Source organism: Apteryx mantelli, chromosome 1, assembly GCF_036417845.1.
Source record: "Apteryx mantelli isolate bAptMan1 chromosome 1, bAptMan1.hap1, whole genome shotgun sequence".
NCBI classification, from domain to species: domain Eukaryota; kingdom Metazoa; phylum Chordata; class Aves; order Apterygiformes; family Apterygidae; genus Apteryx; species Apteryx mantelli.
The window spans coordinates 62384516-62408425 of NC_089978.1; the positions used below are offsets into that span (position 1 = coordinate 62384516).

General features: G+C 36.2%; 1 protein-coding gene across 9 annotated transcripts in view; it reads left to right on the forward strand.

Annotated features, from left to right (window-relative positions):
* Window positions 1-23910, forward strand: part of TPP2 (tripeptidyl peptidase 2) — a 53120-nt gene that overhangs the window by 14845 nt on the left and 14365 nt on the right. For 7 of the 9 annotated variants that reach the window (XR_010883754.1, XR_010883755.1, XR_010883756.1 and 4 more), the window contains exons 11-23: window positions 1470-1618; window positions 1793-1908; window positions 3597-3765; window positions 5765-5922; window positions 7150-7226; window positions 7486-7592; window positions 8357-8511; window positions 9638-9754; window positions 11034-11134; window positions 13798-13894; window positions 14159-14296; window positions 16819-17063; window positions 17264-17342. Coding sequence is in view for 6 of the 9 variants with exons in the window: in XM_067293696.1 (XP_067149797.1) it covers window positions 1470-1618; window positions 1793-1908; window positions 3597-3765; window positions 5765-5922; window positions 7150-7226; window positions 7486-7592; window positions 8357-8511; window positions 9638-9754; window positions 11034-11134; window positions 13798-13894; window positions 14159-14296; window positions 16819-17063; window positions 17264-17342 (1708 nt within the window). In the remaining 3 variants the exon portion in view is untranslated. Of the gene's footprint in view, window positions 1-1469; window positions 1619-1792; window positions 1909-3596; window positions 3766-5764; window positions 5923-7149; window positions 7227-7485; window positions 7593-8356; window positions 8512-9637; window positions 9755-11033; window positions 11135-13797; window positions 13895-14158; window positions 14297-16818; window positions 17064-17263; window positions 17343-19290; window positions 19330-23910 lie in introns of all 9 variants that reach the window. The other 2 variants (XM_013954028.2, XM_067293710.1) reach the window with 1 other exon arrangement.

Consider the following 23910-nt stretch of genomic DNA (forward strand, 5'->3'; position numbering starts at 1 on the left):
ATTGTATACTTTTTTAATAGTTTAGCCTACAATATTATTGAGGGAAGGAAAATATAAGAACCGTAGTTTGAGGTTGGTCCTTAATTTATCTGCTGATTGCATAGCATCTGCCTCCCTAATAGCATTTTTCTTTGAAATATTCCATCGTAGTGTCTGTATATTTACAGGCAAGTATATTGTTCCAAGAACCTTACTATGCAAAATTGTCATGTTTCACATAAGAGATAAATGTTCTCTCTCCCTCAACCTGAGAATGAAAGTTTTTTTTTTTCTTTTTTTTAGTTGAGATTGCTATATAGACTACTTTTTATATCTAGATCTGTGGAAGATCTCCTGCTTTGGCACTCTACACTGAGAAATAGACTGAATGACTATATGTGAACTGAAAGGCCCAAATCTGGCCAAAGGAGGGTTCTCCTTGTGTAGGGTGTGGTACACGTGACTGCAGAGTTCCTAAAGCTTTGCTAGAGTAGGCTTGGGGTCGGAGATTAGTCTGTCTGAGTAGGATTTCAGGTAGATCTGCTGTGTGCTGCTTAGCCAGAAGTGTAATGATTCAAAACCTGTTGTTTATACTAGATTCATAAAATATGTCTAAATGCTGTATTGTAGAGTCATGCTGACTGTACTTGGATTTGAGACAGACCTTGGGCATATGAGGCTGTCAGTGTAGGAGCTAAGTCAAACTAATATACCCTGTTTCTCAGCAGAACTTACTAGCTGAGGTGTAGTGGTGTGATTGTTCAAGTGGTGTACTTTTCTTCTGTCCAGAACAGGGAAGATTGGGCAAGTCTGGCTCATACTAATAAAAAACTTCTTTAAGTGTGCCATAGACATCGACCCCTCCTTTCTTGCTCAAGCATATTTAAAAGTGGTTTAGACTCAGCAGATTGTGATCCACCTGTTGACATTCCTTCTTGTGCCTTTTCCCCTTGCCCTACTTGTTTCAAGTTCTGTGTTGTAATTCAAAATTTGTCATAGTTCTGAAGTGGCTACGCTCACAGTTAGAGATCTGAATTTTGAAACTCTTCTGTTCTTCCCCTTCCTGTTATTAATCTTATTTAAAATTAATAAAGGCTAAGTAGACTCAGTAGAGTACTCAATTATGCATTTAAGTGCCTAATAGGCTGGTTTGTGTGCAACATAAACTAGTTCAGATCTCAGAAGATACTCTTCTAATTAAACTGAAGCCTGATTGATATGTAAAAATTGACTGTCTGAAAATTTCCAATGTGTGGAATATTATACCTCTAAAGGTTCAGAAAACAGGCATAGCTGATGATTAATATGACATTTGAAGTTACCATTTAATGGCATGCTTTCTTAGGATTAATGGATTTAATAAAGTAATATACTTGAGAATGTCACTAAAGCTAAAGTTATCATTTTAAATGTACAGATACAGTAGTACCTTCAGTATAAAGTGTGCAGGAGAAAATGCTTGTTTTTCAATAATTCTATCTTAACACTAGTACTGATGGAGCGCTTGGAGTAAGTATCAGTGCACCAGGAGGTGCTATTGCTTCTGTTCCAAACTGGACTCTGCGAGGAACACAACTCATGAATGGCACATCCATGTCTTCACCCAATGCCTGCGGAGGCATTGCATTAGTACTGTCAGGTAATAATATGCTACAATACTAAGTACAGATACATAGTGTAAAAGAGATTAGATCCTTTTTTTCCTAATTTAAAAAAAAAGATTGCTATGATGTGTTTAACAACAATTAATTGTTGATAATGTAGTAACTTTTTATTTAATTGTCTCCAATTATAGCTTTATTTTTAATTTCAGGACTCAAAGCTAATGATATTCATTACACAGTTCATTCTGTCAGAAGAGCATTAGAAAATACTGCAGTGAAAGCTGAAAATATAGAAGTATTTGCACAAGGACATGGTGTTATTCAGGTACTTGCTAACAGTGGAAAACTAACCCACCAGAAAAAGAACAGTTTTCTGGATGAATTCACTCAGCTTGCTCTCATGCCACTTGATTTCTAGGTCTGATTCAGGGAAAAAAAGGGAATGTAGTGAGAGGAGAGGAGGAATGAGACTGTTTTTTTTGGCTTCAGCATGCAATTACAGTAGAATAAATGTGTTAACAAGCCACATTCTTAGACTGACCAAAAAAGCATATGGACATATAAAGTAGGATGTGGGTTGTTGTCATCCCCACATTTGGATTAGGATGCCTAAATTGTCTTAACAATTTTGTCCAAGTCTTAAATCTTAGTGTCTAAAAATTTGTTTACACTATTGTCAGAGAGAGATGATCTTGTTCTGTGTGAACAAGTGCTGGAACTGTAAGTTTGGGGGAGTGAAATTACAGAGACACCCACTCTGCTTCACAGAGTAGTACAGCTGCACTTCTGTGACGGCTTTGCTCTGGGCCGGCATTAATAAGTCTGAGCTTTCATTGTATCTTTTGGACTTAAGTAGCTTGGAAATCTGCGTTTTGATCCTTTGTGTTATGAAAACATGCTGGATGACAATCTCCCTGTGCTTAAGTTTTGGCCAGTGAATTTGCTTAGGTTCTTAAAGAGCTGCTGCTGTTCCTGCCTGCAGTTGCTCCATCCTGGCCAGATGGAAATGCTGGGAAGATGCTAGATCTTAAATGCTCAGTCCTAAACTCATGTTCTTGAGATGCTTGAACTAGTAGATGATGCTCTCTAAGCACATCTATAACACTGAGTTTGATACAGAAGGCAACAAAGGTGGCCATATTAAATAAAAACATTGCCACAGAAAAATGAAGTACACCAGTCCTATCTTATGATTTAATAGTCTGATTAAAACACTTACCATGACCTGGGGGATCGAGGCTATTGGATGTCCAATTGTCTCACAGAGAGTGGCCTAATCTTCACTGGGGAAGGTATTTACTATGAAGTAGAAGAGAATGTAGGGTTTTGGAGTCAGTAGACTAGAAAGCAAGATGGTGAGATATTGTGTTTGTGTGTGTGATGTGGGTTGTTTTGTTTTTTGTTTTTGTTTTTTTTTAACCCCAAAAAGTGAGCTGCTTGTCTGGTTTTACAATGATTGCTCTTTTACTTAAACCTAAGACAGGATTTCATGACCTGAATCTCTTAGACATAAAAAGTGAGATTTCAGAAGTGCTGTTCTTTTCAACGTTTCCTGTTTCTTAGCCTGGGCATCCCATTGTGCTTGTCTGTTTTGAAGTGGTTAACTTCTTGTTTCAAATAAAAGGCTCAGATGCTTAATAAATTTTGCTCCAGATATGAGAAAGAGACCCAAATTAGTGTTGTAGATCTGGGCCTTTAGTCTCTGAAATCATCTCTGAAAACTTCTGTTGCGCATCCTGTAATGAATGTATAGCAAAGGAGAGTTGTACAAGTGTTTTTAAATGGTCTTCACTATTTTGGTGCTTTGTGCAGTTGCTGCAAACTGAAAGTGTTTGACCTATGTTCTATACTTAGTATCATGGGAAGTAAGGTGCAGTCACTAAGACTCAAATAAGTAGCATGTGAATTACTTCACTGTTTGTTGCTGTGCTTGCTGAGTACATATAGAAGATAATGTGTATAAATGACTGTTAACCTGAAATTGGTTAATCTGGAATATGTTCTTTCTAATAGGTTGATAAAGCCTATGACTACCTCATTCAGAATTCATCATTTACAAGTAACATAGGCTTTACTGTCACTGTTGGAAGCAACCGTGGAATCTACCTCAGAGATCCTGCCCAGATAACAGCACCTTCTGATCATGGGGTTGGCATAGAACCTGTCTTTCCTGAGAATACAGGTAGGAAAGAACTTTATTTGTATGAGGGGAAAAAAATAAGGTGTAATCTTAATGTAATCTTTAATTGCAAAAGCTATAATACTGAGGAGTGATAGGAACCTTTCACCATGAAAAGAAAGAGTGCAACTCTAACTTCACTGGTAAATGAAGGCATGTAGCTAAATGACTTTTCCATTCCAACCTCATGTATTTAATTTCAGCACTTCTGCATTCTTAGTGACTCTTTTACTTCATGTTTCCTCTCACTGAACAAAGGAATCTTTTTGTTCTATAGAAGTTAAAATGAGATTGGAGGGGGGGCAGAGAAAACATGGAAAAAAATAATCAAATATCCTTCATGTTTCATGAAATTTTAGAACTTCAGTTTTTTTGTAGATAGCTTTTGACAAGGTATGAATATTGTTCTGAACATGGAAGAATTTAACTGAGAAATTAATTTCTGGGCATTTAAAGGCTAGAAATTCTAGCTTTAGGCTTCACATTTTCACAATATGAGAAAAATCTTAGTTTTAACAAAATGGACTTATATTCAGTACTAATGGATAAACATAAACACATCTAAGGCAGGCAATGTAGGGACTGATAAAGGTTTTAATTACTTTAACATGAGTAACTGACGCCAGTCAAGATAGGTTTGACAAGAACTTTTTTGCATAAAGCATTTTGCCCTGCTTTGCTTTGTTAAATACAAATTTGGACTCGCTGAGCAGCTAAATAGGTTAAGGTACATTCAGAAATGATCCATGTGAGACCTTGTTACTGAGATTAATTTCTTTCTTGAAACCAGTGATCCAGAGGAAAGTTGGTATGTGACAAAGGATGAGTGTGTTTAGGGGAAGAGATTGTGTTAATGAGGACAGGTTACTGATTCAGAGTAATCTTATCGTTTGATAGGTTACATCGCACTCAGCCTGTTTAACTTGACAGCATGACACTGAAAAATAAAATAATCCTCCATATGTAGTATTGACTCTCTTTGGCAGGAAGCAAGCAGTCTGAAAACACAGTTAGAGATTTGTAATGATAATTAGCTTGCACCATGATGTTGTGTCTCTAGCACCTGTCCAATTGTTATGGCTGTGCTGTGTCTGGTATCTTCAAAAAGACTGAGTTTGAGGGAGTTTAAGTACGAGATTAAGGGAGGCTGATCTGCTCAGTCTGTCCCTTGAAGTTCTCTTTGAGCTGATTGCTTCTGATATACCTGTGAGGGAAGTGCATCTGATGATAGAGAACTCTCTTCTCTACCTGACAAAGATGCAGTGAAACTAAATGTCTGAAAACTAGTCTAAGGCTACTTCAGAATAGAAATCATGAATTTTTGTTTTCTTTAAAGTGGCACTTGTCTTTAGAGCAGCATAAGACTGATAGCTGACTTTTAATCACTAAAAAATTGCAACTAGGGTTGGGTGCTTTTCTAAAAGATATGCCTTAAACCACAGCTTCTTTTTTTTTTTTTGGACATACAAACTAATCCAGATGTGTTTTGTGGGACTTCTGTGAAGAAAGTGAGACTAAATTATCATAGTCCTTTTAATTTTGAGAGCTTAACCCTCACTAAGGTTGCTGTAGTGTAATTTGGTAATCAGTATAAGCTTCAGAATCAGTGCAGTTGGTTTTTATTTTATTTCTCTGTGTTAGGCAAGCCTCTGGCTCTATACAGGAATGTGTATATTTGCTTCCAAATTATGGCATGGGCAACTGAGGCACTGGTTGCTAGCTAGCCTTCAACTTTGTCGAGTTTGATTGTTTTATGAGGGATAATTTCAAAGTGGGATGTAACCTTTATTTTATTATATTGTGCTATTGTTTCTATTTTCTCTGATTAAAAGAGATAATATAGAACACTCAATATTTAGTGGAGAACTTACCATTTTGGGACTAATTTGTTTCTATTACATTTTTTTTGAGATGTGTACATTTTAATGGCAAACACTGTTATGGTAGAATCCAAGCACTTATTTGGATTACTGAATTATTTTTATTTTTATCTTTTTGACAGAAAACACTGAAAGAATATCTCTGCAGCTGCATTTAGCTTTAACTTCAAATGCACCGTGGGTTCAGTGCCCTAGTCATTTAGAGCTTATGAACCAGTGTCGACATATAAACATTCGTGTGGATCCACGTGGCCTGAGAGAAGGACTACATTATACAGAGGTATTGAAGTACTCATATTCTAAGCAAGACTGTATGCCTTCTCCCTTTCATGTGGTCTCTAGCTACTTTGAGAAGTAATTTTTCAAGAAATAAAAGCTGTGCTGTACAGACTAGAAAATATTGCCACACTCCATTCCACTTTAATGGCTGAATCCAGGGTTCAGCAATAATTATGAGGTATTTACTATAACAGATACCACTGAAACTTTGATAAGTAGCTGTGTTTTTATTTTAATGTTGCTTTTTTAAAACCAAGTAAGTTTTACCTCTGGCTATCTGGCTCTGTAGAATACTGTTATTGAGTATAGAGTCTTGGTGTTTTTAAGAAGTTTTAATATTTCTCTCTCTATGGTGACTTAAGGGCTGGGCTAGTTTTTATGGTGTTGCCATAGTCTTCTATGGTGCTAGGATTTTGCTTTGACTTCAGGAATTGGTGGGTACAGTGATGTACTGGTGAAACCTGCTTTCTTGTTTTCCCCTTCCTCCCCCTGTTGGAGCAATGGCTATGTGCCACTGAAGGGTTCCGCTGCCTTTGAGTGGCTACATCCATATTTGGACAAATTTAATATAAAAGTCATTAAACTTCTCTCTCTTTTTCCCAGCCATCCTCCTTTACTTCTCCAAAAGAAAGCCTCCCAGCAACACGCAATCTTGAACCTTCCTCATCCCAAACTTCATACTAATGTTAAAATGCTTGCCTTGCAGTTGATTGTAATAAGGATAGCAGCTTGCTTTTGGAAAAGACCTGCTTAAGATGCTTAGAATTGTTAGTCGTTTGTAGTACCAATGAGAACATTTTAGCAAAGAGGCTTGGACGTGAAAGGCTTGGTAAATTGGACTGTATTTTATCGAATATAAGCCTGAAACTCAAGGATTAGAAGATATATATATTTTTTTTAATGCAACAAAAAAGCTAAATTAAAATAATGTGTGTTTGGGGTAAATTCTGAGTTTGGAATTAGGTCTAGCTTTTGATATAGGGACTATCAGATGTCAGTTGAAAGCTTGAACACTTGTAGAAAAAGAGTGAAATGAACAAAAATTAAAAGCTCTTAAATTTTAGTCTTGTTGCCTTACTATTTCTAAGGTGGTAGTGGTTGAAGTGACAATCTCATTTCTTAATATTTACAGAGATTCAAAATAATATGCAACTAGTTTGAATTTAATGATATCTTTTAAATTTGATTTTGAACAAAGATTTTAAGTGTCTATATTTTATTTTGTCAGGTGTGTGGATATGATATAGCAATGCCTAATGCAGGCCCTCTGTTCAGAGTTCCAATAACTGTTGTTATACCGACAAGGTCAGTAAACCCAAGCTTTATTTGCTTTTTTATGTTTAATTATTTTTATTTACCCAATTTACCTATGCAGCAGTGGCCCAGGGGCTGCATGCTAACATGGATATGCCCCATACAGTACAGTTTTCTTGGAATAAGCCAGTAAGAAAAGCAAAGAGTATAGTGATTCAGAGAAACAGGACAGTTGATTCTTTCTGTATTAGATACGACCTATTTGACAGCTCGGTTGATTGCTGTTTGCATTTTCTTTTTTAATTTACAGAGTAGATGAATCATCAAGCTATGACCTTGCATATCAGGATGTTCATTTTAAACCTGGTCAAATCCGAAGGCACTTCATTGATGTTCCACAGGGAGCTACATGGGCTGGTAAGGAAAATAATCGCGCGTGGCAAAGTTGTCTTGAAATCTGTGTTGAAGAATTTCAGCTTGAGTAAGAACTTGAGGATTTGACTTAAAAAGGCATGAAATACTTATCTGAGTTTTAGCTCTTAGAGGAGTGACTTTGAATTGTCTCACAGTTTCTGGTACAGTGGGATCCTCGTCCAGTCTTCTAGAAACCATCAAATGTAATCTGGAGTGATTGCACGTTACTGGAGGGATTCCCCGTATGTATGGAACAGTATTCCTGCCAGAGGTTTGCCTTCTTTTGAGATGAAAGATGTATTAACCAAAGAAAATATGATTTGCATTACAGCAAGTAGCTCATAATTCTGCAATGAGAAAAAGGTTTTATTTCTATGAGAGATTGTTGAAAGGATTTTTATTTAATAGTCTTTCATTTGGTCTGAAGATAGTGATAAGACTCTCTTAATTGGAATTCAGCAACAGTCTATGCTGTAAAACAAATTACAGATGTGTAATCTGTACTATCTGGTTAATTTTCACCATTCAGTAAAGAGTCAATTTTTCTTTTTGCTGATCTTTGAACTTAGCTGGTTTTCCTTAATCTGAAAGGGTCTTTGTAAGTACCCGATACATAAGTACTATTCACATGTGGAGCCACTTGTGTACAGTGTAACTTCTTAAATTGCTAATAACTTCTGAAACTAGAGTCTTTCTAGTGAATCTGCTTTCCTTTCTTCCAAAATTTTTGACTGTTGAAACTAAACTTAATTTTTTCTTTAATCTAGAAGTGACAGTATGTTCATGTTCATCTGATGTGACTGCCAAGTTTGTCCTTCATGCTGTTCAGTTAGTGAAACAAAAAGCATATAGAAGTCATGAGTTCTATAAATTTTCATCGTTACCAGAAAAAGGATCAGTGACTGAAGCATTTCCTGTCTTAGTAAGTTACTTTGGGGTAGGGGATGGAGGGGGGAGAGAAAGACAGACAGAAAAAGTAATATTAGCAAAATAAAACTTAATTCACTTCGAATTTTTTTTCAAAGAAAAATTCCCAAACCAAAGAAATGACAAGTTTTTTATAGTAGTCTGTTTGTCTATTTTGTAAAGGTCTTTAATAGCATCCTAGTGTTTCTTAATTATCCTGTGTTACCGTTATAATATTTCTGAAGACTTAGTCTCTTCAATTTGTTAGTGCTTGTTTAAAGAAACTAGTTCATTTCCCTTTCAAGTAGGGTCCAAGACTTGTTAGATAAATGTATTTTTAGCATATTTTGCCTTTAATGCTTGATGTGGTAATCTGGGACATCTCCTTGATGTTGAAGCCAGATCACAACTGGCTCACATTCATACTGCTCAGATACAGCAGACTTACCTTGGATATATCTAGTTTGAGCAGTCTAAAACAGAACCAGGGGGTGAGCTAACAGTTCAGGTGTGTGGATGCCTGAGTCCAGTGTTCAAGTGTCACCCTCCTGACCCCCCCCCCCTTAATTTAGTTGCGTAGCCCTAAAGCCTGGGAGGAGTTGTGATTTCTATGCTATTCAGTCCCTTACCCGCTCTGAAAATGGAGGTAGATGGCCCAAAGCTAAGTCTGTCCCATGCAATTGATTGTGAATTTTATCACTTCAGATTTAAAAAAAAAAAAAAATCCTCCAAAGCTTTGTTTCTTATTGAAGCAGAGGGAGGTTTCTCCTTCTCTAATATTCATTTTCTAAGGCACACGTTAAAATAATCTATGAACTAACCTGTCTGCATAGCTTGAAGGGTAGGAAAAGACAGTGTAATACTTGAAAACCACACCTTTCCCAGTAGTATGTACTTCTGGTATTCTTTGTTTTGTTGGAGTAATCAGACATCCTGTTTTGTTGGAGCTGTCCTGTCTCTTCTGGACAAGCATAATGTCATGTTTGGTTCTGTATAAACCTAGATTATTGAAGTAGACTAGACATAGCTAGATCTCTTTTTTGAGCTATATTCAAATTTTTTTGGTTTGGGCATGAGAAAGGTGGGGTGAATAGAAGGGAAAGATGGGAGCTTGTGCCTAAATTTTGTCTTTTGTTATCCAGGCTGGAAAAACCATTGAATTTTGTGTTGCTCGGTGGTGGGCAAGCCTTAGTGATGTTAGCATCAATTACACAATTTCTTTCCATGGTGTACTTTGTGCTACTCCTCAGCTGAACATGGTAAAATTTTCTGAGTTCTTATTCTGAATTGTTCTGATAGTCTTATGACATATCCCAGAGTAAAAATAACTTTTATTTATTCTTGCTTGTATTTAGAAAGACTAAAAGTATGTTTATATGCAAGTTGTTCATGTTTTCCATTAAATATAGGTAAATAGGAGCTTAGTACCACAGAAAGGTGCCAGTTATGATTAGTATGAATTCTTCTGTGAGTTTTCATTATGAATCAGTGGGAAAAAGTTAGAAAAAAGAAAAACACCAGGAATAGAAAGTGTGTATTAAAGTGCTCAAGCTGTAACTATTGCTTTCATTAGCAACTATTTGTGTGAAAAAACTTTGCTGGGAGCACAATTCTTGAACTTGAGTATCTAAACTACCATTGCTAAAACACAATACTCTGTTTTCAGAATTTTCAGAATAAAATGTCATTAAAATTTGTTTTATATTCTGTGTTCAGTATTTTATTGTGATATGCCAGTTTGAGGTTCATTGTTTAGGACAGTCAAAGGCACAGTATAGATGGCAATACTGTGACTCCTCTAAGAGTCTGTAATGCCAAAGGATTCAAATGTTACTAAAAACATTAGTGTAAAATTCACAGTAGTCTTGCCTTGCTCCTCTGTTCTTTGCTGTGCTGTGCAACCTGGCTTGGCTTGACTTCACCTTGCTTAGGAGAGGGCACTCTTCTAGAGTGGAGATGGCACTATCTGCAGGAAGCAGCACTGACTAGTAGGAAGCTGTGCTAATTTCTCCTGGCTCCTCCCTTTTTTCAGCTAAGGGCCAGAGCAAATCAGAATTCTCTCATGTGTGAAGTTGAATTTATTTGAACTTTAAGAGCAGAATAAAGTGGGGGGAAAAAGCAGAGGTTGCATTTTGCTAAGGTAACCAATCTTGAATCGGTAGAGTAGGAGAAGGAAGAGGTAGTTGTGGTGGTGTACATTGCAGCCCCTACTAAAGCAGGTCCAAGCTTCCCCGGCAGGGTGAGTACTTAAATTATCTTCCAGAACAGTGGACAGTCTTGGAAAAAAGACTGTCTGCAAATAAGGCTTTAGTTAAACTTGTGCAGTCCAGTGATTGACTCATACTGCTAAAGTTTTATAAGTCGTAGTGTATCTGCTGTTATAGAGATAAGAGCTTGTGACACGTCCAGACTCAATTGGTGTTAGTTCTTTTAATATAGAAAAATAGAACTTGCATTGTATTTTTGAGGGACACGTCAGATTGTCCGTATCTTATGTTTTAAATGCATAGAAACGTAATTTTTATACTTTGTTTTTAGCATGCTTCAGAAGGCATCGTACGATTTGATGTTCAGTCCCTTTTGAAGTATGAAGACATTGCTCCATGCATAAATCTGAAAAGCTGGGTTCAAACGCTCAGGTAGAGTTCTTGGGGAACTGCTTTGGAAAGTGGGCAAGTTATTAGTATGTGGCTGAAACAATAACAAACTAACAGTGAAATGTAGGATAACAGTATTCTTGAGAAATATTAAGTAGGTTTAGAAGCATCACATAGAAAATTTTCTCAGCATTTTCTTTATTGCCCTATTTTGTCAAAGTTAAAAAGGAACAATTATGGTGACTTCTTCCATACAAGTTACATTCCGTAGGCTAAATTTTTTTAAAAAACACAAAGATATTCCACTGTTTCCAGGGGAGATTACTAGAGGTAAAAGACACTATAATATTTAAAGAAATAAATTGTACTAGGTTATTTGATGCCACTGTTTTTTTGAAACAGTGTTGCAAACGTGAAAGTTGGTAGGTTGGGTGCCTTTTGCTAAGAATGTATTATTTACTATCACCATGGAAAAATTATCCAAGCTTTGCCTGATATCTTGCTTTAAAGATGCTACCTCTTTAGTAGAAACTTCTCAGAGCACAGCAACTAAATATGCAAAATTTCCAGCCAGAATGAAAATGTTGTGGATCCTGCAGTTGACCAGAGTGTACCAGAGCCTTTGAGCATGTTCTATACCTGAATAGCTTCCAGTCCTGTAGATACTGGTCTACACCATATGCTGACATTTCTGGAGATTTTTATCGTAAAATTTCCTAGACCAAGACAGAAGACTAAAATGTCCTAATAGAGTTTTAAAAAGCTGTATGTAAACACAGCTATACAGTTTCCATGCTTGTTACCTTCTTCATGGGATCCTTACCTTGGAGGCACAGAATAGGGGATGTTCCTCTGAGGATCAGCAGGCTACTATCTAAAGAACTTCCACGTTGTTTGCTGCACGTGTTGGATGGTATGTAGTGAATATAGCTGAGAAGGGAGGAAATTCTCCTGTGTGTGAAACTTATTTCATAACTCTTCCATTTTGCATTTGGATAAATTTGTAACTTTTATTAAAAAAAAACTAGCCATGCAGCTGTTTCAGGTCCTGCCTGATTTTGACCTAGGAAGATCGTCTTCTCTTTTGATCAGCAGTGTTTTTGTAAAAACTGGTACAGAATTTCTTGTGAAAAGTTGTGTGTTTGTTAGTTTGACACGTGCTGATTTGGAGGGAAAGCTTTGTTTGAAGTTTCCTAACTAGTGCAGTAATTTATAAGGTTGGGGACTTCAGGAGGAGAAAGAAATGCCATACAGTCTAAGCAGTAGTTCTAAGGCTTGGGCTAAGGATCCTGGCCAGACAATTTCAGTGATCAATAATTTAACATTTCCCATTACTTGGGTCCCTCATTGGAGACCTTGGTGCCTGACTGAGACTTTTGGACTTTTGTAACTGGAATTGAGGTCACTGGGAGTTTGGTGTTGAATGTACATGCTACCTAATGCTAGATTCAGAAATACCTGATCTCATATGCTTTAAGTGAGGAAATGAAGCAGTCCCCTGATGTATCTTTCTTTCATTCTTGGCTGGTAAAATAGGGATGCTATTATCTCCTTGTAGTATTTGTGAGGTGCTCATCTGACAGCAAATGAACTCCATTTAAGAAAACTAATGAGAAATATTTATATATTTAAATTAGGGTTTGAATAGTGTCTCTTGAATGAAGTATGAGTCATAACGCAGAGGAAAAAAGTACTGAATGGCTTCTCATTAGGTCTCTGAGTTTCAAATGCTTGGAGACAGGGTGAGTATTAGGGGGACATATCATGTGTGTTATTACTCTGTCCTTACAGTTTTCTGTCAGCAGTTCCTATTTGGTCTCTGTTAGAGTAGGAGTCCTGGGCTAAAAGGGCCTGTGGTCTGACCCAGTACAGACACCCTCCCTCCTCCCCCCCTGGGTGACTAGTTAGTGCTTTTTGTACTGAAAGAGGTGTTGGGGTCTGGTGGAAAAGTCATGATCATATAATTAAGATTATCATAATGCATGTATGAAATGTAGTCTTATATGTTGCACAAGTCACCCTAATTCTGCCTTTCCCTTATTTCCAAAATTGTGATTTTTTTTTTTCCCATCTTGATGTTATTTGGCCTATGCTCTTTGATGCATATGGTTTAAAGAGTTGTGCTGCTCTGAACAATGGCTTCTCCTAACTATATTCAAGTTTCTAGATGAGTAGTATTGGTTAAGCGTCTTCCTTTGTTTTAGGAAGCTGACTCTTACTCTGATTTCTGCAAGGCCTCTTACAAATCCTCTTCTGAAAGAACCTTTCTACACCAAACAAATCTCAACTAACTACTTAATCTGTCCTGAAAATTACTTGCCATTCATTCTTCAGCCTGTGAATTAAAGTGCTGATGGCAACACAGACACTGGAGATGTAAAATAACCCAATTTTTTTTCCTAATCCTAAAATCTGCTGGTCTTCCCAGTATATCATGGCCTTTAATTTTGAGCATTAGATGTGCTTGCTAAGTTCAGTTGGCTTCTATATTTGGCAGTGTCTGTTATGTCACTAAGCCTTGTTTTTGAATTGACATCCATTGTAATTGAAGACTTTCTTACGGTGTTTGGATAGCTACAATATTTTAAGAGAAGTTATTGCACATGCTGAATTCAGTTGTAATTCAGAATATGCTTCTGCTTAGGCAGAATTTTGGTATAGAATGAATGTGTCTCTTAATGCTCCCTTCTGTTTTTTAACTACAGACCAGTGAGTGCGAAAATAAAACCTTTGGGATCCAGAGATATTTTACCAAATAATCGTCAACTGTATGAGATGATTTTGACCTACAACTTCCATCAGGTAAAGGGATTTTTCGGTTGTTGTTTGTCACTAATAAATACAGCATGTTCTCTAGAACAAGCTTTAGCTTTAACTAGATTCCTATCAGAAATGGGGCCTAGAGTCAGACTGTAGACTCTAGAGTCAAAATTCTGATTTGGTGCTTTTTAGGAGCTACTGTTGTTTGAAATGGCTTCAGTTCAAATCTCCTTTTGAATGCATGCGTCAGGATTGTACTTGTTTTGTTCAGCAGTGGAATAAATGTTTTGACCTTTCTTTTCATAGCCTAAGAGTGGAGAAGTAACTCCAAGCTGTCCACTTCTTTGTGAATTGTTGTATGAATCTGAATTTGATAGTCAACTGTGGATTATTTTCGACCAGAACAAAAGACAAATGGGGTCAGGAGATGCTTATCCACACCAGGTACAGAGCAATATATTTGTTACCTACTACTTTCTGAAATACGAAAGTTTCATCCTTTTTCACCTCCCAAGCCTGCTTTTAACTCCCAACAGGTCTTGATGCATAGGTATAACATGAAGAGATGAGAACATGTGCAGCCACTGTATCTTTCAGTGATGTGTTTGTATGGGGAGGGAGTAAGAAGTTACCACCTTTATTTTGATGAAGTGGAACTCTTTTCTTTTTTTTCCCTGCTCCGAAGCGAGGGGAGTATTATGGCTTGTTTTATTTCTACAAAAAGCTATTAACTTCTGGTTTCTTGCCATTTTGACCCATGCTGCTCAAGAAATGAACTCAAGTTCTTGTCTTTTGGGATTGTTTTTTGTTTTGTTTTGTTTTTTGTTTTGCTTTTTACAAAAATACCTTGAACTTTTCTGTTTCAGGTGGAAAGGATCTGTTGAGTTATTCTTTTCTGTAGTCTAATTTGTCCTTTCACAGATCTGCGTCCATGAAGGCTGTCCTCCATGCCGTTAATGTCTTTAAACAGCCTTTGTAAATGCTACAGCTTGGTTACCTCCTGTTGCTGTCTTTCAAAGGGTGCTTTTTTGACAAGACTTGTGGATACTGTGCCCTGTTTGGGAATCTCTTTCCACTGGAACAGACAGTGGATCTGGATTTTATGTAGAAAAAGAAAAAGGCATAAGGGAAAAATTTTACCTAGTTCTTGTTTTTGAAATTACTTTTACCAACCTGAAGTCACACTTGGACTTCATCAATCTGATGTTAATTTTGATTGATGATTCTGGAATTGTAAATATAAGATCCACTTTATTGCAAGTCTTCTGAATCTTATAAATTAAGTTCACAAATTGAATTATTTTAACTTATATTCCTTAACCTGCATTTTTAATGTGCTATAATATCTAAAAATTACCAAAGTAGTCTGTTACTTATGCCTGGTGGACCTCTCTGTGCCTTTCTGGTGTTCTGTGTCATAGAAAAATTCTAAAACAATTCAAAATTTGTAAATCCAGCAAGAAATATCAGCAAGAAGCATGACTCCTTAGCACAGTTAAGGCGATTCTGGGAGAAGGGGAGTCCTCAATTAATGTCCTTTTCAGAGCTGTTTAATCCTCTCCTCCTGTACTTTTATATAAGACTGCTTTTATGCTTAGAACAAAGCCTTACTGAGGTGTATTAGACATGCTTTGAGAAATATTTGCTGTATCTCAGGATAAGCTTTTAAAGATGTTTCTAGATGATGGTTGGGCTTAGGCCTGACCAAGACACCTGGTGACTCAACTCTGAGTTAAATTATTGTAGTCCTGGACCTGTTTGAAGACAAAATGTTTGATCTTAGGATAACTTTTTAACTTAAAGGAAAACATCTTAAGATTTCATGTTCCTCCAGGCCCAGTGGCCACTCAGCAAGGGTGTTCAGGATTATGTTCTGGATTTAAGTTATGTCTTATGTTACTTTGATAGGTTATCATGAAAGGGACAGTGCAAAAGTTCAAGCTCTCTGATAAGACCTTTGGTATTGATGTAAAAACTGCAGAAAGGTTCTGATACTCTGAACCAAGATTCTTAGCTATTAGTATAGCATCGGAAAACTCACTGAATCCAGATCTGCTGCCCAAACTGTGGTCTGTGGAACTGACACAGCAGTTGTATAGCCTGTATTTCCCATTGCACAAGTAAGAGGAAACAATTACTAAATTGCTATATTTGGTTAAACAAGAAAAAAAATATAAAATAAGTCATGGTGTCATTGTGGAATATTAGTTAAATAAGGCTTATTCATCAAAGCCTGCAGTTCTGACTCTACCTTGTGTATTGCAGCAGCAGCAGCAAAGTCCTAAAGGAAACCTAGCATACTACTGCTCAAAACGTTCGTATAGTCCCATTTTAGGTTGGCAGAAATTAAAGAACATTTTCAAAACTAAGAATCTGCTCATTTACTTTTATAAATAAGGATGGTGTTATCTGCACGTGCCTCAGTGTATGTATGAAGGCTTTGTAGAATCAGGGCAAAGTATCTGTCAGCTCTTTAAAGAGCAGCCCTAAATCCCAAAGAAGTATTGGGTCCCTTAGTGTGGAAAAATGGTGTAATGTTTGAGACAGTAAGAAGTGATCTAAATCATAGAACTCCAGAGTTGCACAGTAAACTGCAAGTATATTGAGGAAAATTTGCTGGGGGGGTTGAACTGGAAGATTAACAAGAAGTCTAATTTTTATTTGAGCAGCTACTAAGTGTTAGAATAGGAGCAAATGATGCCAGCCTATTTTGTGGCCTGAAAAGTGTGTTGTCATGTGTTTTTTTTTGTTTGTTTTTTGTTTTTTTTTTGCCATTCAATACAAAAATGTGTTTTGCTCTCAGGAAAAAGTGCACCATTTTCATAAGATTTCAAAAGCTAAGTGGCCTAGCATATTTTAAATGATTAGATCTACATGCATCAGGGAAAACATGATTTTATTTCTGAGTTTCTGTGTGCATGGTCAAGTATTTAATCTTGACATTTACAAGAACTTCTTTCTTTCAGTATTCTGTGAAACTGGAAAAAGGAGATTACACTATTCGGTTACAAATTCGTCATGAACAGAACAGTGAGCTGGATCGCATCAAAGACCTTCCATTTATTGTTTCTCACAGGTTGTCTAATACCTTGAGCTTAGATATTTATGAAAACCATAGCCTTGCTCTCTTAGGGAAGAAGAAATCCAACAGTTTGACACTTCCACCAAAACACAGTCAGCCATTCTTTGTTACATCTCTGCCTGATGACAAGTAAGTTACTGAGGTCCTGTTTCTGGTATACATCTAACCAGCTGCCTCTAAATCTAACTAAAATGATACTTTGTAGTATCTTACCTATCTAGGCTGGTAATTCCTTCTGTGTTGCTCTTTCACTGTTTGGGTTCTTTATTGTAGTCTCAATGGAACATTAATGAACCTGTTTTTTATATTGAATTTCTTTATTTAAATAGAATACCTAAAGGAGCAGGACCTGGATGCTACCTTGCAGGAGCTCTTACATTGTCTAAAACAGAACTTGGAAAGAAAGCTGTGAGTATTTGAAACAAATGATAGTTTCTTTTTCTGAAAACTTTTGAGCAGGAGAATGGCATGCCAGGAAGTGTCATATTTTCTTGTTTTAATACTTTAAAGAGCACTCAGTTTATTAACTGAACACACTTTAGAAGCAGTTGTTTTATTTTAAAATCTGAGTAACTTCTAGCAGTTTCATTTTCATCCTGTAATTAAATTTGAAATTAAATTTTCTGAATCTTGAATTCTAACTATTCCTTAGCTCTGAATCCTTATATTTTGTAGAAGCAACTGCTTTTTTGTTGGTGTGGCAGCCTTCAAAAATGGTTTGATATAATTGCCTAGTTTAGTATCATTTTTGAATGGAGAAAAAATATAAAACTCCACGTATTTTGTTTTATGCATGTTGATTCCCTAGTAAATGTCTATACTCTTCCTTGCATGCATACAACTCTCAGCAAAAATAAGTGCTTTCTTAACACCTACATGTTATTTTTACAAAGTATGAGGCATTTGTTGACTCAAAATGCCTAAGCAGATTTTCTTACCTGCTGCACACTCTGATGTTGTCAACCACTAGTACAACTGTATGCTCCAACAGAATGTATTTCATGGTGGAAAAAGCTGTAGTTTTTGGTTTTTGTTTTGCTCATAATGCAGCATCCTGTAAAAACTGCTTTCTAACTTGAATGAATCTGTTGTGCAACAGCGTTTAAAGTGGCCAGATCACTCTTTGTGATTATCTGGTGCTAAGGTATCTAGAAGATTCCCTTAGCTATTCCAGTATTTTTTAAATAGATGATAAAGCTGAGAATAAATTTGAATTAATGTTGATCATGAGTATTTAGAGGTAGCCCGTCTATGGAACTATATATTACTAAATGTGGCTGAACAACTTGTACAAGAGTGTTTGTTTTCCTAGAATGTGTTTCTGTGAGGAGGTGGGTGTATAGTATTACCTTTTAGATCTTGTTGAATAGACAGGTTTAGTTCATTAAATCTGATCTGGTTGTAATCAATGGGGGAAAATTACAGTATTAATCTTAGTTGTAATTGCAGGTTAGTTAATGTTTGCTGAGAGAATTTATGTATGTAGGAAGCTATATTTCTAATGAGGAAAAACCTAGTAGTTAACTAAAAACTTTTAGTCTTATTTCTTTGCGATTCCTGCAAGGTTGCAAGTATACTTTTATAAAATCCATGGAAAATCCATTGCACTAGTGTAGTTTAGTTTGCCTAACTTGAATGCTGGAGTTCCTTGAACAATTAGTTTTAATACTTGTCTACCTTTATTTTAAAACCAATGAAGTTGTTGTATACAGTGATTTCTGGGATGGGAAGCAGTAGTTAGCAGGTATTACTTGTCAAATTTCATTTATTGGCAATGAAGAGAACTTCAGAGCGTATACTGAAATTCTTGCTGAGGTCTGTCTCACATCGTACTCTAAAGCATTATTGTTATGGTCATGTTTCACTGGAAGAAGGTTGATATTGAGTAGCACTAGATTCTGCTGCCTTCAGTGAACTTCAGCATGCACCAGGAGACAAAAAGGAGGAATAAGCAGCAAAGCTGTCTCTAGTTCACCAAGTGGGGTGTGATTTGAGGGAAAATATATCTAATTTCAGTGTGTTTATTATGAAATAGAACAATGCCACTGAACAGTCTAAATCTAAAATCTATAGTTTTGAAGCTGAATTTCTATAATTTCACTAATTTGAGCTAAGTGGTTAACAACACTAGCTTGTTTTACAGGAACAAGAGACTGTATACACAATAATGCATTGTTTTATTAATTTAAAAAAAACTGAAGGAGCATGCTTTAAGAGCATGTTTGATCATAGATGTGACTCTCTAACAGTTTAAAAGTCTGTAGGTTGAAAATATAACCATAATTGTACAGAGAAGGTGTCTCCATCCTGTGTGGTGTGTGCATGTTTTCTTACAGTATGTTATTCTAACTCCCAGGGGCAGTCTGCAGCAAAGCGACAAGGAAAATTTAAAAAGGTACTGAATGTTAGTTTTTGAAAAAGATATACTTAAGTCTTTTTTGCATATGACTTAAAGAATTTGTCTACCAGTATTAATTTTTAATTTCTCTCCCTCATCTACCTCCTTAGTCTTGGATTATTTGCTTCAGCACCTTAAACACGTCTACTGGTAGAGTGACAAAACACTACTATAATATAAAGCTAATTGAGTAATATGAGCATCTGGATACTTCTGCAATTGCTGCCATAAAAATGCATGTGGTGATTGGTGATTTAACTTTTCTTTTCATAAAATACTTGGGAATCTCCAGCGTTTGTGGTCAAGACTTTGTGAGAAATGTTTCTACCTATTCCATTCTGTTGCAAATTAAGAACTGAAAATGAACCTAACACTTTGGTATATAGCTAGGTATTTGATTCTGCATCAAAACTACTGAATTGAGAGCTGGCTGTCATCATAGTAATGGAAAATAAACACTTATTTTTAGGAAGGATAGAGTTGGTGGAAAAGTCTCTTAGATCATGCTTTAGCTCTTACTTACACTTAGTCCACAATAACCTGTAATGAATTAATATTTAGTTTATCTGTTCATACTGTGAGAACTGGTGGTAGAATTCACAAAAAATATTTTGTAGTGTTTGTAAGATATGGTTTGTTTTGGGGAAAAAAGTGAGTGACCTTAACACAGCAGTGTTTAATATTGTGCTTTCTCAAATTTTTACACTGAATATTATAATATTCTGCCCTCAGGTGGAGACTGAAAAAGTCTGTGGGTTTTTTGGTGTCCTTTTTTTTTTTTTTTTTTTGGTTTGGTTTATTTAGATCTATTTCAATAGGCTACCTTTACTGGGCTACTATTTTGTTTTTCTGGCTTTGTTCTTTTGAAGTTATTTACATTCTTTTGTTTTCAAGATGCTGTTTTCTGGATTGGCATGCAAATTTACTTAGGATTTGTGTTAGAAATACAGCACAGGAATCATGAATAACAATTTATTGCAGTAATCTGTTATTCTGTTAACAGTGAGTTGGTAACTGAGCCTTTGTTTGCTACCTTGGTTTGATCTTGATGTAATAACTGGCTTTATGAAAAGGGTTTTAATGCACATTCCTGCTCTTTTATTTTCATACCATATCTGAAAGTTATGCAGGTCATTTTTAGAAAGATTATTTAAAATCCTTTGTGAATGCATGGTCCCTGGTGGATAGGGTATAATGTTTTCACGAAGTGAATCTGTGGTAAGGGAGCTAATGTTAACATTTTAATATTTTAATTTAACTTGCATAAGAACCTCTTGCAGAGATCCAGGAGGTCACATGGTTATTTTCTTCAGTTTTTAGAGCAGAGATTTTTGAGATCTGAGTAGAATACTCACCTAAGTCAAAGTAAAAGTTCCTTTTCTGGACACTTCCACCTGTGCTTCGTAAGAGGCATCATCCTACTAAGCACTGGATAAATAAAACTCACTGCATTTCAACACATTGATCCATAACAGCTTCATCAATTAATAGTTCTTTCTGAGACTGCAAATCTGCAGGCTTAGTTGACAGATTTTGAATATTTACCCTGCTCCCTTGCTTAAAATCTGCATGCAGTACAGAATTTTTTTTCCATGCTGGAAAATATTTAACCCTTTTGTGGGCGGGTCAGGTTGTGCTTGAGCAAGGTACACACAGACTTTTTATCTTATTTTTTGCAGACAAGTCCTGCCCCTCTTGTAGGGTTAGGAATGTTTGTTTATGGATCTTATTTTAGGGATGGTTTTTGCTCTGATATCAGTGACTAGTCTATGGAAAGTGCCTTCCCCCCACATCCCCCAAATATACTAGCTTACACCTGTACACATGACACTATCAGAAACCAAGGATGGTCTTTTCTGGCAGTTTGAAAATAGTTTTTATTTTGCATAAAAGCAGTTCGAAGTTATGCCAGGAGATAGCAGCCTGACTTTTTCCAAAGACAACAGTTCATTCTTTTATAATGAAACAAGAAAGTCTGTGGGTTCTTTCCACAGAATAAGCAGGGGTCTTTGTCTTACTAAACGTATACAGCAGGGTTGTCCACCTAAGAGCTTTTCTGGGAGACTAAATTGTATGTAAATATAAAAAGACAACTTAGGTAAGGGTTTTTACTAAATGTCTTCATGTGACTGGACCTAAAAAAAAAAAAAAAAAAAAAGTCCTTCCTCTCTGATGGCACCTGTGGTGACTATAATCAGAATTCAGTGACATTTTTTCCTTGGCACTGGTGCCCACTGAAGTGGAGAGAACCCTACTGCCTTGACTTGGGAAGCTGATTTAACTCTGAAGTGTGGTTGGTCTCTAACAAAGAGATGCATGCTAAACAGCTGTGCGAAAAACAGATCGGTCTTATGTACCTTTCTTCTTTCACAACCTAGCTTTGGACATCCAATATAGAATCTGAGATTTTTTTTCCTCTTGTCTCTCTAAGTCAGAATGGAAAATAGATCCCTGACTACTTCTGGTCTGTAAAAGGCATTTTCTGTTATTTTCCATAATGCATCCTGTGAACAGCAATATACTGGCTGAGCTAAGGGATGAAAGTTTCCTACTGATAGGTCTTTCTCCCTGCTCTACCCTCCTCTTCCTCATTCTGAAGCAAGGAATGGATTATGCAGATATTATTAGCTACTGTTCTAAACTCTAAGAGGAAATGTGTTGGATAACTTCCTTTCACCATTATCTAACCTTACACTCCCCTTTCTAACCCAGAGGCCTTTAAAATAGGAGGAACTGTGTGTCTGATTTAATTTTGTATAAAGTTTGCAGGTGACTTTGAGAAATTGCATTTGTTTTCAATTAAATAAGGTTAGTGCCATAAAAATAAGCAATGTTAAACAAATTGTTTGCAAGTTAAAGTAGTTACAAATTTCTTAACCACAGTCTATCATGTGTGTGCATGGTATTTAGTAAATGGAAAATGAGATAAGGGAAGCATTCCTTTAAGGAGCTTGTTGCTGTGCTTAGCTTTGCTGTGGAATGCTTTAAAGTAGGAATAAAGATAGTTCATTTGTTTTTTCCACATGAAGTACTAGATGTTGAATCATTGGACAGAAATTCAAATTTAAATATTTAAGGAAATTTAAGGGAATATTTAAGCTTTTAATTAAGCTCTTTCAAGAGATGACTGTTTTGATGGCATTGTGCTCCTTGTGTGTATCCAGTTTGTAGTTCTAGTTAAAAGTAAACCCACTGAGGCTTACGAAACTGTGCACAAAGTACACTGACCAAAATGCGAATTCTGTATACTTCCAAGGTTTTTAACACTGCTTAATCTGTTTTTAGAGAATAAACAAAGGGCAGCTTTCTCATTAATTTGAAAGTTTCCTTACAAGTAGTTTCCTTACAGTAGTTTTTCAATGGATAGTATGCTTGCTTGCTCTCTTTCTATATCTATAGCTATATCTTTTTACACCTATATAAAAAATAACATATAGTACACTAGTGATGTGGTTGCTATGATATGAGCAGAGTGAAATTTGAATAAGAAAATGGCTTAAAGCACTGAATTGGAAAAAGTATCCTTTTTTTCCTCCATAACCTCTAATGTTCAATGTAAACAGTGTAGCTTACTAAACACAATTTAGTGACATTCACTCAGGGCTAGCAATCTTCTGTGTGAATGGCAATTACCATTGCCAGTCTTCATTAGAAGAAGTTTTTATTATTATCTTCTGAATGTTGTTTAGTGTAGTCTAATGTTCATGGTTAGGCTTACTGAAAAAACAGTGCTGGCAAATATGAAGTGTCTTCAGTCATCGATTTGAGTACACTTAATTTCATGCAGTCTAATAATGAAAGTATTAAAATTTGTCATTGCAATAATGAACTTGCTGCTGTCATTAGCTCATTTAAATTTTAATCAGCCATATTTTAGCTAACTTGAATAGCTTTTTTTTCTAAAAGTAAGTAGTGCTGTGCCTGTTAAATCTAGGTTCTGTGTTAAAGCCAACTAGACTTAACTCAGGAAAATACGTATAGGAAATTGATGGCAACTAGTCTTTCCTATAAATGCAGAAAAAGAAGTATATGGAGGAACAGACAAAATTTTTTTTTCTTTGCCATGTGAATACTTTTCAGAAATCCTTAGTGTCTGCAGGCATTTCACATTTCTGAGGATGTTTGGATGAGCCTCTTGTCTTCCTGCCCAAGGGACCAAAATTTCTTCAGGTTGTTTCAGAAGAGGCTTTGCAAAAAAAGACTTGGGGAAGGGATGGTGCAGAAATGAATATCTTGGTACTGTTTTGTCTCCTTTAAATCCTTTGAAACACTACTGTGAAATTCATTACTATGGGAAGAGAAATTCTGTTTTACTGTAAAGGCAATGATAGTTGCATCCTGGGATCTTCTGGTGACTAAGGGGTTGCAAGGACTTACATAACTAATACTAATGTTTACATATGGAGTGACGAAAATGTTGCAGAAGCCTGAAGTCTATCATATGGTCTTGTAATAGTTTAGTGAAATGTGAAATGCACATGGACCTTATCTCTGTCTTGAAATAAGACTGATGTCTGTGGAGAAGGAAGTGGCTACTGGAGCTCATTCTGTTTGGTGCTTTTTCTGATGGGCTGCAGA